This window comes from Saccopteryx leptura, chromosome 1, assembly GCF_036850995.1.
Source record: "Saccopteryx leptura isolate mSacLep1 chromosome 1, mSacLep1_pri_phased_curated, whole genome shotgun sequence".
Lineage (NCBI taxonomy): Eukaryota > Metazoa > Chordata > Mammalia > Chiroptera > Emballonuridae > Saccopteryx > Saccopteryx leptura.
Window position 1 is genome coordinate 245,758,319 of NC_089503.1, and position 13,442 is coordinate 245,771,760.

The following is a 13,442-nucleotide window of genomic DNA, read 5'->3' on the forward strand; positions in this document are numbered from 1 at the left end:
CCAGGCGCTGGGGATGGCTCCTTGGCCTCTGCCCCAGGCACTAGAGTGGCTCTGGTCGCGGCAGAGCGACGCCCCGGAGGGGCAGAGCATCGCCCCCTGGTGGGCAGAGCATCGCTGCTGGTGGGCGTGCCGGGTGGATCCTGGTCGGGCACATGCGGGAGTCTCTCCGTTTCCAGCTTCAGAAAAAAAAAAAAAAAAGAAAGAAAATGTGCCTGACCAGGCAGTGGCACAGTGGATAGAGCATCGGACTGGGACTCAGAGAACCCAGGTTCGAAACCCCGAGGTTGCGCGGCTTGAGCATGGGCTCATCTGGCTTGAGCATGGGCTTGCCAGTTTGAGCGCAGGATCGCTGGCTTGAGCATGGGATCATAGACATGACCCCATGGTCGCTGGCTTAAGCCCAAAGGTCGCTGGCTTGAAACCCAAGGTCACCAGCTTGAGCGCGGGCTCATCTGGTTTGAGCAAGGCTCACCATCTTGAGCCCAAGGTCACTGGCTTGAGCAAGGGGTCAGTCGCTCTGCTGGAGCCCCCCCCCCCCTCCGTCAAGGCACATATGAGAAAGAAATCAATGAACAAGTAAGGAGCTGCAACAAAGAATTGATGCTTCTCATCTCTCTCCCTTCCTGTCTGTCTGTCCCTATCTGTCTCTCTCTCTGTGTCTCTCACTCTGTCTCTGTCAAAAAAAGAAAAAGAAAGACAAAATGTACTTTTGAGGCCCTGGCCGGTTGGCTCAGCGGTAGAGCGTCGGCCTGGCGTGCGGGGGACCCGGGTTTGATTCCCGGCCAGGGCACATAGGAGAAGCGCCCATTTGCTTCTCCATCCCCCCCCCCATTCCTTCCTCTCTGTCTCTCTCTTCCCCTCCTGCAGCCAAGGCTCCATTGGAGCAAAGATGGCCCGGGCGCTGGGGATGGCTCCTTGGCCTCTGCCCCAGGCGCTAGAGTGGCTCTGGTCGCGGCAGAGCGACGCCCCGGAGGGGCAGAGCTTCACCCCTGGTGGGCGTGCTGGGTGGATCCCGGTCGGGCGCATGCGGGAGTCTGTCTGACTGTCTCTCCCCGTTTCCAGCTTCAGAAAAAATACAAAAAAAAAAAAAATGTACTTTTGAACTTGTACAAACCACCTCCCTGGCCTCTCCCTAAGCTGGGCCCTGTCAGATTCTGTCTTTATTTAAAAGAGTGATGCATTGTTCATCATGGCTTCCTTTGCATTAAACAGTGTGTTAAAATATGTTTCTTATTGATTTTATAGAGAGGAGAGAGAGAAAGAAAGCACGGGGAGGAGCGGGAAGCACCAACTTGTTACTTCTTGTACAGTATATGCCTTGACAAGGCAAGCCCGGTGTTTCAAACCAGTGACCTCAGCATTCCAGGCTGACGCTTTATCCACTGTGCCACCACATGTCAGACTTAAAATATGTTTCTTTTTTTTTTTTTATTCATTTTTAGACAGGAGAGAGAGAGGGAGAGAGATAGAGAGGGAGAGAGAGGAGAGAGAGACAGAGAAAGGGAAGGGGGGAGGAGCAGGAAGCATCAACTCCCATATGTGCCTTGACCAGGCAAGCCCAGGGTTTCGAACCGGCGACCTCAGCATTTCCAGGTCAACGCTTTATCCACTGCGCCACCACAGGTCAGGCAAAATATGTTTCTTGATGGCCGAATTTTTTTTTTTTTTTTTTTTGTATTTCTCTGAAGCTGGAAACGGGGAGAGACAGTCAGACAGACTCCCGCATGCGCCCGACTGGGATCCACCCGGCACGCCCACCAGGGGCGAAGCTCTGCCCACCAGGGGGCGATGCTCTGCCCCTCCGGGGCGGGGCGTCGCTCTGCTGCGACCAGAGCCACTCCAGCGCCTGGGGCAGAGGCCAAGGAGCCATCCCCAGCGCCCGGGCCATCCTTGCTCCAATGGAGCCTCGGCTGCGGGAGGGGAAGAGAGAGACAGAGAGGAAGGAGGGGGGGTGGAGAAGCAAATGGGCGCTTCTCCTATGTGCCCTGGCCGGGAATCGAACCCGGGTCCCCCGCACGCCAGGCCAACGCTCTACTGCCGAGCCAACTGGCCAGGGCCAATGGCCGAATTTTTTTACTTTGGCTCCCCTCTTAAGTTTTGCACCCATGGTGAGTGCCTCTCTCTCCTCACCTAGTCCTGCCCCTGCTTATAAGTTTATAAACTCAGTCCTGAGCCATTGAACAGATGGAGAAACTAAAGCCCTGTGGTTTCTCTCCACATAATAAAGGGCTCAGAGTGCCTGCCTGATTCCGTCAACTGACTGATATAAGTGTGGTGTCAGCAGTGCTTGTGAGGTCTCTTATGGGGATTACTATGTTCCCAGGATATCCAGGTGTTCTTGTCGTAAAATCCCAGATTCTTCCCACAGTCCATTGAGCCCTGTTTGACCCTGCTCACCTCTCTGATATCCTTAGCTACCACCCTTTCCTCACTCCTCTCCTGCCACTCTGGCCTCCATTGGTTCCTACCTCAGGACTTTTTTTTCAACTTTTTTTATTGAGAGAGAGAGAGAGAGAGAGAGAGAGTCAGATAGGGACAGGCAGACAGACAGGAACGAAGAGAGATGAGAAGCATCAATCATTAGTTTTTCGTTGCAACACCTTCTGTTCATTGATTGCTTTCTCATATTCTCATATGTGCCTTGACTGAGGGGCTATAGCAGACCGAGTAACCTCTTGCTCAAGCCAGCGACCTTGGGTCCAAGCTGGTGAGCTCTGCTCAAACCAGATGAGCCCGCGCTCAAGCTGGCGACCTCGGAGTCTTGAACCTGGGTCCTCCGCATCCCAGTCCGATGCTCTATCCACTGCGCCACTGCCTGGTCAGGCCCTACCTCAAGACTTTTGCACATGCTGTTCTCCAAGCCTAGTGCTCCATCCCAGATCTCACCCTTGTGGGTCATAAAAGTTTGCAAATATGATGTATATGTTTGCTCGCTTATAGTTTGCATTGGGGGTGGAGACAGACTGTAAACAGGCAGGGTTTTTATAGCCTAAAGCTTAGTTTTAAGATTAAACCTTTCTCACTCTTTTAATAATAAGATATTTTCAAAACTAAGCTTTTCCCCACACCCTTGATTGTTGCATGATGTGGGGTGGTGTACTCTTATGAGGAATCCCATTATGCCTCAGATAAGTGACTTTGTATTAGACTTCCTTGTTTGTATATTGGATTAAAGGTTTTGATTTCTACACTATATAATGGGGCAGAGGAGCCCAGGCTGTAGGAGAGGAGAGAAAGGCCACATGGAGGAGAGGAGAAACAGCCAAGATGGTGGAGTGCTGAAGGAGAAGCCAGTTTGTACAGAGTTTGTGCAGAGAGAAGGAGATGGGGAACAGAGATGAATAAGGCTGGTGAGGTAACTTTTAATTCTAAGAAACTCAGATAAGTCAGTGGCTTTGGGAGCTCTGAATGGAAAGGGAAGTGTTTTCTCACTGTGTGTATTTCTTGCCCGCAGGGTGCAAGCTAGAATTAAACTAATGGCCCACCAGTTCTTGGCTCTTTTGTTTCACTACCGTTTGTTGGAATAAAATAGGGACCTGCATGTGCATGGCCACAATGGCGGCTACTGGCTTTATATTTGGCGTAGTTGGCAAGACTCAGTACAGATTGGTATGGAGCCACCACCACCTTTGAGCAGTGGAGTAGAGGACTGGCTGCTGTTATGGTTCCCCATGGCTGTCCTTTTGGGGACCGTAGGCTGGCTGACTTTTACAACCATGCATGAGGAAACCGAGAGCTCCATGGAAGAGGCTGCCCGGGACCTGCAAACTGAGCAGTGGAAAGAGCTGGAGCACACATGGGAGAAAGAGATGCTGACCCTGTAGCTGGAGCAAACACCGGAGAAGGAGGCCAACCAGGTTCATGAGATTCGCCTGGAAATGGAGCAGCTGCTGGAGAAGGAATCACAGGTTCATGAGTTGCAGCTTGCCCTGGACGTTGTGGAGAGCCAGCAGCAGCAGGAGGCCGGGGCTGAGGCTGGGATCGGGGCTGCAAGGCTCACTGAGCAAAAGGCGGCGACGGCCTGGGGCTCAAGCCAGGCAGCAGGAACTGGTGTTTTCAGTTCCTCTTTGAAAGATGAGAAGAATCAGGCTGGAGCTGCAATCTGCAGTCTCCAGAAGATGAGAGCCTGGCAGCAAGAAGTACCTACTATGCCCCTGGTAGGACTGCAATTTTAGGACATAGGGGTGGATGGATGCCATCATGCTCTCCAGAGCAGAGATGGAAATGCTTACTGCCATTGCCACGTGCTTCTCCTTGGGACAGCGTAAGACCTGCCAGGAAGGCAGGGATGAGGGGGGGTGGTTGAGGCCCCATGTGTGTGGACTGATCCCTGGACTACGACCAGAGTGGGCACTGGCTCCTTTGTTGGATGGACTTATGGATTTTGGACAATGTGAAATACCCTGATGGGGGTGGAGGGCGGCTTTGCTGAAGGCCCTCTCCCTACCCCGGGAAGCTTTTCAAATGGCTAGAAAGAAGGCTGAGGACATTTTGTGCTTTTGGCAAAGTGCTCAGAGACTGGTGAAATGTACCTTTGTAATTATTGAAACTGTATGATTTGTGCTGTTGTAATTTGTGTAATGTGCCTAATATCCTTGTGAAGAAATACCTGTGCTTTAGACTGTAAGAGAGTAAAAGGGGTGGAATGTGGGTCAAATAAATTTGCAAATATGATGTATATGTTTGCTCGCTTATAGTTTGCATTGGGTGTGGAAGACAGGCTGTAAGCAGGAGGGTCCTTATAGCCTAAGGCTTAGTTTTAAGACTAAGCCTTTCTCACCCTTTTTTTTTTTTTAACAGGGACAGAGAGAGTCAGAGGGATAGATTGGGACAGATGGACAGGAACAGAGAGAGATGAGAAGCATCAATCATCAGTTTTTCGTTGCGACACCTTAGTTGTTCATTGATTGCTTTCTCACATGTACCTTGACCGCAGGCCTTCAGCAGGCCGAGCAACCCCTTGCTCGAGCCAGTGACCTTGGGTCTAAGCTGGTGAGCTTTTTGCTCAAGCCAGATGAGCCTGCGCTCAACCTGGCAGCCTCGGGGTCTCGAACCAGGGTCCTCCGCATCCCAGCCCAATGCTCTATCCACTGCGCCACCGCCTGGTCAAGCTTTCTCACCCTTTTAACACTAAGATCTTTTCAAAACTAAGCTTTTCCCCACACCCTTGACTGTTGCATGATGTGGGGCGGTGCACTCTTATGAGGAATCCCATTATGCCTCAGGTAAGTGGCTTTGTATCAGACTTCCTTGTTTGTATGTATATATTGGATTAAAGGTTTTGATTTCTACACTATAAAACGGGGCAGAGGAGCCCATGCTGTAAGAGAGCAGAGAAAGGCCACATGGAGGAGAGGAGAAGCAGCCAAGATGCGGAGTGCTGAAGGAGAAACCAGTCTGTGCAGAGTTTGTGCAGAGAGAAGGAGATGGGGAACAGAGGTGAATTAGGCTGGTGAGGAAAAACCTTTAATTCTAAGAAACTCAGATAAGTCAGTGGCTTTGGGAGCCCTGAATTGAAAGGGAAGTGTTTTCCCATTGTGTGTATTTCTTGCCCGCCAAGTGCAAACTAGAATTAAAGCTAATGACCCACCAGTTCTTGGCTCCATTGTTTCATTACCGTTTGTCCGAATCAAATGTGAACCTGCACGGGCCAGGCGGCTGTGATGGTGGCCGTGGCTCCTGGCCATACAACCCTCTTGGGGCTGACATTTATTTTGCCTTCCTGTGTCTGCTCAATGTTACTTCCTGAGTTGTGGCCTCCCTAACCACTTGGATTCCTGTCACCATGTCACTTTGATGGTCCAGGTTTCCCTTCTTTACAGCATTTATCTGAAAAGATTTGATTCAGCTCTTTGGGGGATAGGATGTCCTCTGCCCTAGTAGGATATAAGCTCTGAGAGGGCAGGGACCCTGAAGTTTGAGTCAGTCATTGCTGTGTGTCCAACATCCAGGAAAGAGCCAGGCACAGTGCTGATTACATATTGAATGAATGAATGAAAGAAAAAACAATGGTGTCTGTCCTTCCTCCCAGTTTGCCCCTGAACTGGGCCCTATATCTTTCTGCTGAGACACTTGCCTGACCTGGTCTGAATGGATGGGGAGGAAGCTGGAGTGACAGATAAAAAGTCACATGGGATGGAAGGTGGGTGAGGAGGAAGACATTCCTTCCTTGCTCAACAGCCCCCCAACCGCATGCTTCTGTGAGTACCCTTACTAACCTCCTCTGTGAGCCCTGCAGGGAAATCACCCAAGTTCACAAAAAGTCCAGGGAAGGTGCCCCAGCTAACATGTGCAGAGTGAATGGGGAAACTAAGGCCCAAGGGAGGAGCTTGGGCCAGAGCTACACAGCATCAGCACTAGCAGAGCCCAGTTGAAAGTCCTGGAGACAGAACTGCTTCTGCCTCTCCTACCTTCCTCATGGCCCTCTCTGCCTGTCACATCCCCATCCCTCACTTCTCCACACCCACACGGCTCTTCCCTTCCTCACCCCCACTACTTACCCCTCACCTCTTCCATCCCTCACCTCTCCATCCTTCTTGTCTTCATCCTTTGCAGATGGCCAGCTGACCCATTCACCCCAAAGAAAAAGCATTGATGAGGAATGTAGGATCCACTTCTTTATTGCAGGAAGACTATTTCTAGAGCAAATGTTACACAGACCCCCACAGTTGGAGGCAGAGGGTACCCACATGCAGGGATGGGGAAGTGGGCAGGGGCTGGGTCACAGCAAGCATGGCCTGGCATGGTCCCCAGACCCGGGGATACCCAGGCAGGACAAGCCAACAGCCAGTGCAGGCTCTGCCCTCTCCTGCTGCAGAACCCCTCTGTTTCCAGGGTTAGGGCAGGGCCTGAGGCAGGAGAAGCCTGGAGGGGTGGGGCCCCAGGAAGATTGTGCTATCAGGGTGTGTCCCTGAGAAAGGGCCGCAGACCCCTGCCCAGCCTCACCCACTCAGGCACCTTCAAGGTCCAGAAATCACTGCCTGTGGTGGGGGAGGGGGAATACCAGCTGCTGGTGGGCCATGGACCTGCCACAGGATAAGGGGACTCAGTTGTGCTCAGACAGACAGAATGCCATTAGCTCTTCCATGGTCCCGTACACACACACACACACACACACACACACACACACACACTTCCTCTCTCTCATAATATATCCCATAAACACTTGTGGAGTGAGCAGTCACATGAACAAAGAGAAAAATAAACACACTATCACTAAGTTGAACACAAACAGTACCTCTTATCTACAAACAGTTCCATGTGGTCACATGATTGGATAGCCACATGCCTCCCTCTCTCTCTCACATGTGCAGTTCAGTATCAGCATACACAAGCTCACACAAGCACATACACATGCAGTTTTCTGACACCAATGACACTCAATGCTGCAAGAGGCCTAGGGAAAAGCTTATGAGGCAGGGACATGAGGGCACCTCCTGTAGACAGCCAGCGAGCAACTGAGGCCCTCGGTTCTGCAACCGCAGGGAGCTGGATGCTGCTAACAAGCACTAGAGCTGGGAAGTGGGTCCTTCCTCAGGCAGGCCTTCAGGTGAGACCAAAGCCTGGGCAGCACTCTGATTCCAGCCTCATGAGACCCTAAGCAGGGAACCCAGCTAAGCCATGTCTGGGCTCCTGAACCACAGAAACTAGGAGATGATTAATATGTGTGGTTTCAAGTTGCTGAGTTTGTGGTCATTTGTTATGTAGCAATAGCTGACTGATACAGATTTTGAGCCATGAGATACTTGCTATAGAATAAGACAAGCATACTGTTCCTTACATGGTAAGAAAAAACAAATTCACAGATGCTTTCCAATAAATCACATTACCTACTCCCAAAAAACACAGGCACCTATGGTCACACGCATGCTGTTACACCACAAACATCCTAACCTGCAAACAACCACACTACTCACCCCTGTTTTTACATGTACAGACGACAATAACCAGACACACACATACCACCCAGTAATAGACATACACACAGGCACACACACAGACACATGTGTAGACACATTGGCCTCTACACAGCAGTTTGCACAAATACACCATCCCATGGTCTCACCCCACCCCAGGCCTACAGGTCACCTTTTTTTGTCAGACACAGACTCACAGAGTCCCAAAGTGTAGCATTATCCAGACACGTACAACAAAACACTCAGAATCTCATGATTGCAGAGATACCCCGACTCGAGGACACCTGCCTTCCTGGAGGTTCCCTTCTCTGGGGTACAGACGATGGGAGGATGTGGGCTCGGCAGGGCTCTGCCTTAAGCCCCCTCAGATCCTGCTGATTGTGAGTCCGGTCACCTGCCATTGGACAAGATCTTAGGCACCCCACCCAGAACCTCAGACCCCCGCCCTGGGCTCAGTGTTGACATGCTCTGCCAATCTCTGTCTGTAGGCTGTGTCCAGGAAGGGCTCCCATTTTCACACTGAGTAGTCCCCAAGTTGTGCAGTGGCCATTGGCCAGTCCTGGGCCCCTGCCTGCACCCTAGGCCCAAGCTGAGAGAGGAGTGGGGTTCTGGGCTGGCAGAGCGCTGCTGCGGCCCTGTGGTTATTGCCTGGTGGCCTGAGGCCCATCCCACAAGCCACCCCTCCAAGCTATGGGAACAGAATTGAAAGCAGTGATCCAGGATCTGGGGCAGGGAGCACAGGCCAGAGGTCATGAGGACCAGGAGTATATGTTAAACACCAAATAGGAGAAAACGAAATCTGAGGTCCATGTACATTTCAACTCCTCCCTCCCCGGCAAGGTCACAGTGATCTAATGGGTGGGGGAAGCACAACTCTGGCTGGGGGCAGCCAAGGGAGAGGTTCAGAAGTGGGTGTCGTGGGTGAAATGGAGTCAGGCAGAGGTGGGAAAACTGACGTCTTTGGTCCCCACAGGGACAGGCAGCTTCCCCATCTTCCCATGTACAGATTGAAGGGGCCACTTCTAGCACTTGGCTTTGGGAGGTGCAGACAGGAGGGCAGGGCAAAGAGATGGGGCGGAAGGCAGAGGGATGTGACAGAGCCGGGTTGGAGCCCCAGACCTGCAGGGCTCCCCAGGGCCTCAGTGTCCCCATCAGGGAGGTTGGTAATGGCAGAGAAGTGGAAGTGATGAGAGAGGGGGAGAAAGAGGAGGGGCAGAGGGGAAGGTAGGAGAGAGGAGGAGAAGGCAGTGGCTGCAGGGTAGTGTGAGGAGAGGCATGGGGCCAGACAGGGGCCAGGACAGGGGCTGGCTGCAGGTGGCCGTCCCAGGCTCACATGAGGATGCATTTGCCTTTGATGCGGTCTGTCCTCTTCTGTTTGTTGGAGCGCTTGCCGTCGATGTTGAGGCTCATGTTCCGGCGTGTCTCCAGCGTGAGCAGCTCCTGGAAGAGCTCCTTGACATTGTAGTTCATCTTGGCTGATGTCTCCATGAAGGCGCACTTCCACTCCTGGGCCACAGCCTGGGCCTCACGGGTGTCCACCTCCCGCTGCGTCTCATCACACTTGTTGCCCACCAGCATAACTGGGATGTCCTCCACGCTGCCCTTGATCTGAACAATAAGCTGGTAGATAGGCCCCAGCTCCTCCAGTGATTGCTTGCTGGTGACTGAGAAGACCAGGATGAAGGCATGGCCCTTGGAGATGGACAGCCGCTGCATGGCCGGGAACTGGTGGCTGCCTGTGGTGTCGGTGATCTGCAGCGTGCACACACTCTTGTCACAGCTGATCACCTGCCGGTAGGTGTCCTCAATGGTGGGGATATAGGTGTCTCGAAATGTGCCCTTCACAAAGCGCAGCACCAGCGAGCTCTTGCCCACGCCACCTGCACCGAACACCACCACCCGGTAGTCATTACTCTGCTCAGGCATCTTCCACGCCGGGGGTGGAGGTTGGAGCCAGGAGGGCTTGTGCCAGCTGCCAGAACCCCAGGCTGACCCTGTACAGAGAGAGTGGCAGATGCAAAAGGCCACCCAGCTGGGAGGGGACAGCTCTGGGCCTGGGGGCAGGAGGGGCAACTTCTCAGAGGAAGTGGATTTCTCCTGTGTCCTGGAAAGGCCCTTTTGGTTGATTTTGCTGACTTTGCAATGCTGCCCTGAATGCAGGCTCAGAGCCAGCCCCTCTGCTGGTCCCCCCCCCCCCCCCCGCCCAACAAAATCTGGGGCCTAAGCTCTGTCCCAGGGGACTCTGGGCTAGAAGAGATGTGAAGGTGACTTCTTCTCCCACATGCATGCTCTCCATCACCTCGACAGGCTGCACAGGCTTTCCTTCTCTTCCCAGCTTACCCATGGACTCCTCCAAGCCAGCAGGCCTAGCTCTGTGACCTGGGCAAGCTGCTCAGGCTCAGTTTTCCCCTCTGCAAAACAGATGACATGTTGCCTCTCTCTAAAACTGCAGGCTCCCTGCTCTACCCCCAGCCCAGAGGCTCCTCAACATTGTGGAAGTCACTTGATGGGGCATCTTTAACATGCAGCTTGAAGGACTTCAGCCTTGGAAATGATTAATCACTTCCAGGCACCTGCATTTTAAAGCCACTCTAGTGCCCTCCTCCCATAAACTTGATACTAATACTGGAGGCCCCAGAACCCTAATGCACAAATCATGATACTGATTCCCCATAGCAGTCCTGGGAGGCAGGGATGCACAATCCAGACGAGAGATAAGAAAATTAAAACTGAGGCCAAAGAGAGAAATACCTGCTCCCTAAACTCTGCACCCAGACCATGGTCTGCCTGCCCTGGCCGCCTGTTCAGGTTTGATATATCTGTACCAACAGGCACAGAGCTCCCCAGAAGGGGGTCCTCTTATCATCACTCCCTCTTCTGAGCTCAGAGAGGTTTGGCAGCCTCAGGAGTTCACACAGAATAGAAATTCCTGCAATGATGGAGGTGGAATAGGAGCCCCAGGCTGGGGGTGGGAGACAGGAGGCCTGGCTCCCAGCATCTGTGTCCTTATTTATAAAGAACAGGAGAGATCTCATCTTTTCCTCCTTCCCAGCCATCTCTAAAAGTCCCTCAGCCCTGGCCAGATAGCTCGGTTGGTAAGGGCATCATCTGGCAGCGCAGAGGCTGCTGGTTTGATCCCTGGTCAGGGCACATACAGGGACAGCTCGGTGTTCCTCTCTCTCTCTCTCTCTTTCTCTCCCCCCCATCTCCCTTTCTCTCTCAATGAAATCAACAAAATAAAATAATTAAAAATAAATAAATAAATAAAAGTCCCTCAGCATGGGGTTGGTCTTTAATGAGACAGGAGACACAATAAGATCACACTTCAGCCAAGTTACTTCCCTTAGGGTGTGTGTGTGTGTGTGTGTGTGTGTGTGTGTGTGTGTGTGTGTGTGTAAGACCCTATGGTGTGAACATAGTGGCAGGAATGTGAATAGGTAATTTGGTGTCCTTGAGCCTCATTTTTCTCTGTGCAGTGCCCACTGCCCAGAGTTGCCGGGAAGAGGGTGTGATAAACTGGAGAAAACCTTTGGGCAGGTGTTTGGCACAACCCTCTCTAAGGATGGACAATCAGGATTATCGATCACAGAGGCTCAGAGTGTAAATCACTTGACCCGTAGTGGGCTGGGAAGGCACTCTCTGAATGATTAAAGGTATCAGGTTTGTCAGAAAAAGATATACAATAAAAGTAACAGCTCCCCCCCCCCCAAAAAAAAAGTAACAGCCAGCACGTACTCCACAAATTATGTGCCAGCCAAACTTCCAAAGCTTTAGTAGTACTAACTCATGATTGACTGCTAGGCATGTTGGTGACATGGTGACATGCATGACAATGTTCCTCATGAGAGGACACTGGGTAGGGGCTGGCAAGAAGTGCTGGCATGCTCTACAGCCACTGCTCTTTCTGGATGGGTGCCTGGAGGGATGGGCACACTGTGTGCAGCCAGGCACCACCACAACTGGCCTGTGGACCTGGGGTGGCCAGTGACAATCAGTTCTGCTGAGCCAGAACCAGCCCTGTCTTTGCTCTGGGTGCAGTCCCCCTGGCAGGGCTCCAGGCCAGTCCTCCAGGGGTGTCCTCCAGGAGGGGCTACTCTGGGGCCTGCGATTCCTGACTAGGTGCTTCCATTCAGTCACCGCAGTCCATGCCAGGCACCCATCTACCTGGTGCTGAAAACTACCTTCATCTCCTGCAGGGCAGCGGTGGGGAAAGAGGGCCTTGGGCACCAAGGGCACCAATGGTTGGAGGGGGGCACTGGATCAAGGTCATAGAGCAGAGCAGGATTTGAACTGGCACTAGTGGGACTCACAGCTGGGGATCCTCCCCCTATGCAAAGCAGCCCATCCTTAGACTCTCACATAGGGAACTGGCTCAGTCCTAGGTGCCTGGAGCCCAACTGGGGAAGTTGCAGCAACCTCAGGTGTAAAAAAAGGCCAGACCCAGGGGAGTGCCTGGGGAGAGATGATGGCCCAAAGTGTGTGTGTGTGTGGGGGGGGGGGTCTGACCAGGATCTAATGAGGGCTTGGGGAAAGACGGCCTGTTCAGGGGAATAAGAGAGGTGACACACTCAGGGGAGCCAGCCCAGGGGCTGCTCTTGGCCAGAGGAGGATCTAAGTAGTAGGGGAGGGGGCCGGACCAATGAGGGGCTCCTGAGAGAAGCGCTTGGCTTGGCAGAGAGGGCAGGAGGGCTAAGCGAACAGCGGTGGGGAGAAACAGGCCCAGGGCCCAAGTGGTTCCCCGTGAAGGAGTCCTGGCTGACAGGGACGGCCAACCCAGACAGCGAGGCTGAGGTGGGCTGGAGAGGGGCTGGCTTGGCGGTGGGGGCGCCCTGTCCATACGGTAGGACGCGAGAGAGAGCTGTCCAAGGTGGGAGCCGAGGACGGCGCAGCCGGGGCGCAGGGGACTGGGGAGAGGTTTCGGTGCAGGGCCCGGCGGGAGGTGGGCCCGGTCCCTCCGGCTGGCCGGGAGGGTGGGGCTCGGACAAAGGAGAGGCGTGCAGGGAAGGGCCCCGCGGGCCGGCGAGTGGGATGCAGCAGGCCCGCGCCCCGGCCCCCGCCCCGGCCTCCTACCTGGGCGCTTGTTCCTGCGGCGCCGCCGCGGCTGATGCTGGCCGGCTCCGTGTCCGCTTCGGCGCCACCGCCCCCCGCGCGCCCGCCCGAGCTGCAGCCGTGCCCGCGCCGTCCCCGCCCGCTCGCCCGCCAGGCGCAGCGCTCCGCCCCTCCCCGGGGACCCGCGCCCCTGGCCAAGGTCACCGCCTCCCCGAGCCCCGCCGTCCACTGCAGAGCACCGCCCAGCCCCTACCCGCGCTTCCAGACCTGGACCCCACCCCACCCCAGCCCCAGCCCTGGACCCCAGCCCGGGGCCCCCGCCCAGCCCAGCGAACATGTAGCCCCGCCCGGACTCCCGCCCGCGCACACAGGCTTCTGCCGGCCCCCCACCCTGGGAGGTCGCTAGAACGCTGGGTGCAAAGGGGCCGGGGTCTACTTCTTCTAGAGCCCGGAGTGGGAGCTGGCATGCTCAGGGTC

At 54.0% G+C, this 13,442-nt stretch overlaps 1 protein-coding gene across 1 annotated transcript; it reads right to left on the reverse strand.

The window, feature by feature from the left end:
• Positions 1 to 6,604: 6,604 nt before the first annotated feature.
• On the reverse strand, positions 6,605 to 13,100 carry DIRAS1 (DIRAS family GTPase 1). The gene is made up of 2 exons (XM_066343090.1): positions 12,987 to 13,100; positions 6,605 to 9,910 (listed from the first exon to the last, which is right to left on the reverse strand). Exon 2 carries the CDS (start codon positions 9,840 to 9,842, stop codon positions 9,246 to 9,248), a length of 597 nt encoding a protein of 198 aa, XP_066199187.1. The 5' UTR covers positions 9,843 to 9,910; positions 12,987 to 13,100; the 3' UTR covers positions 6,605 to 9,245.
• Between the last annotated feature and the right edge of the window lie 342 nt (positions 13,101 to 13,442).

Excerpts from the sequence above, each read along its gene's own strand:
- DIRAS1 (XM_066343090.1), bottom strand. The coding sequence starts at position 9,842 with ATGCCTGAGCAGAGTAATGACTACCGGGTGGTGGTGTTCGGTGCAGGT.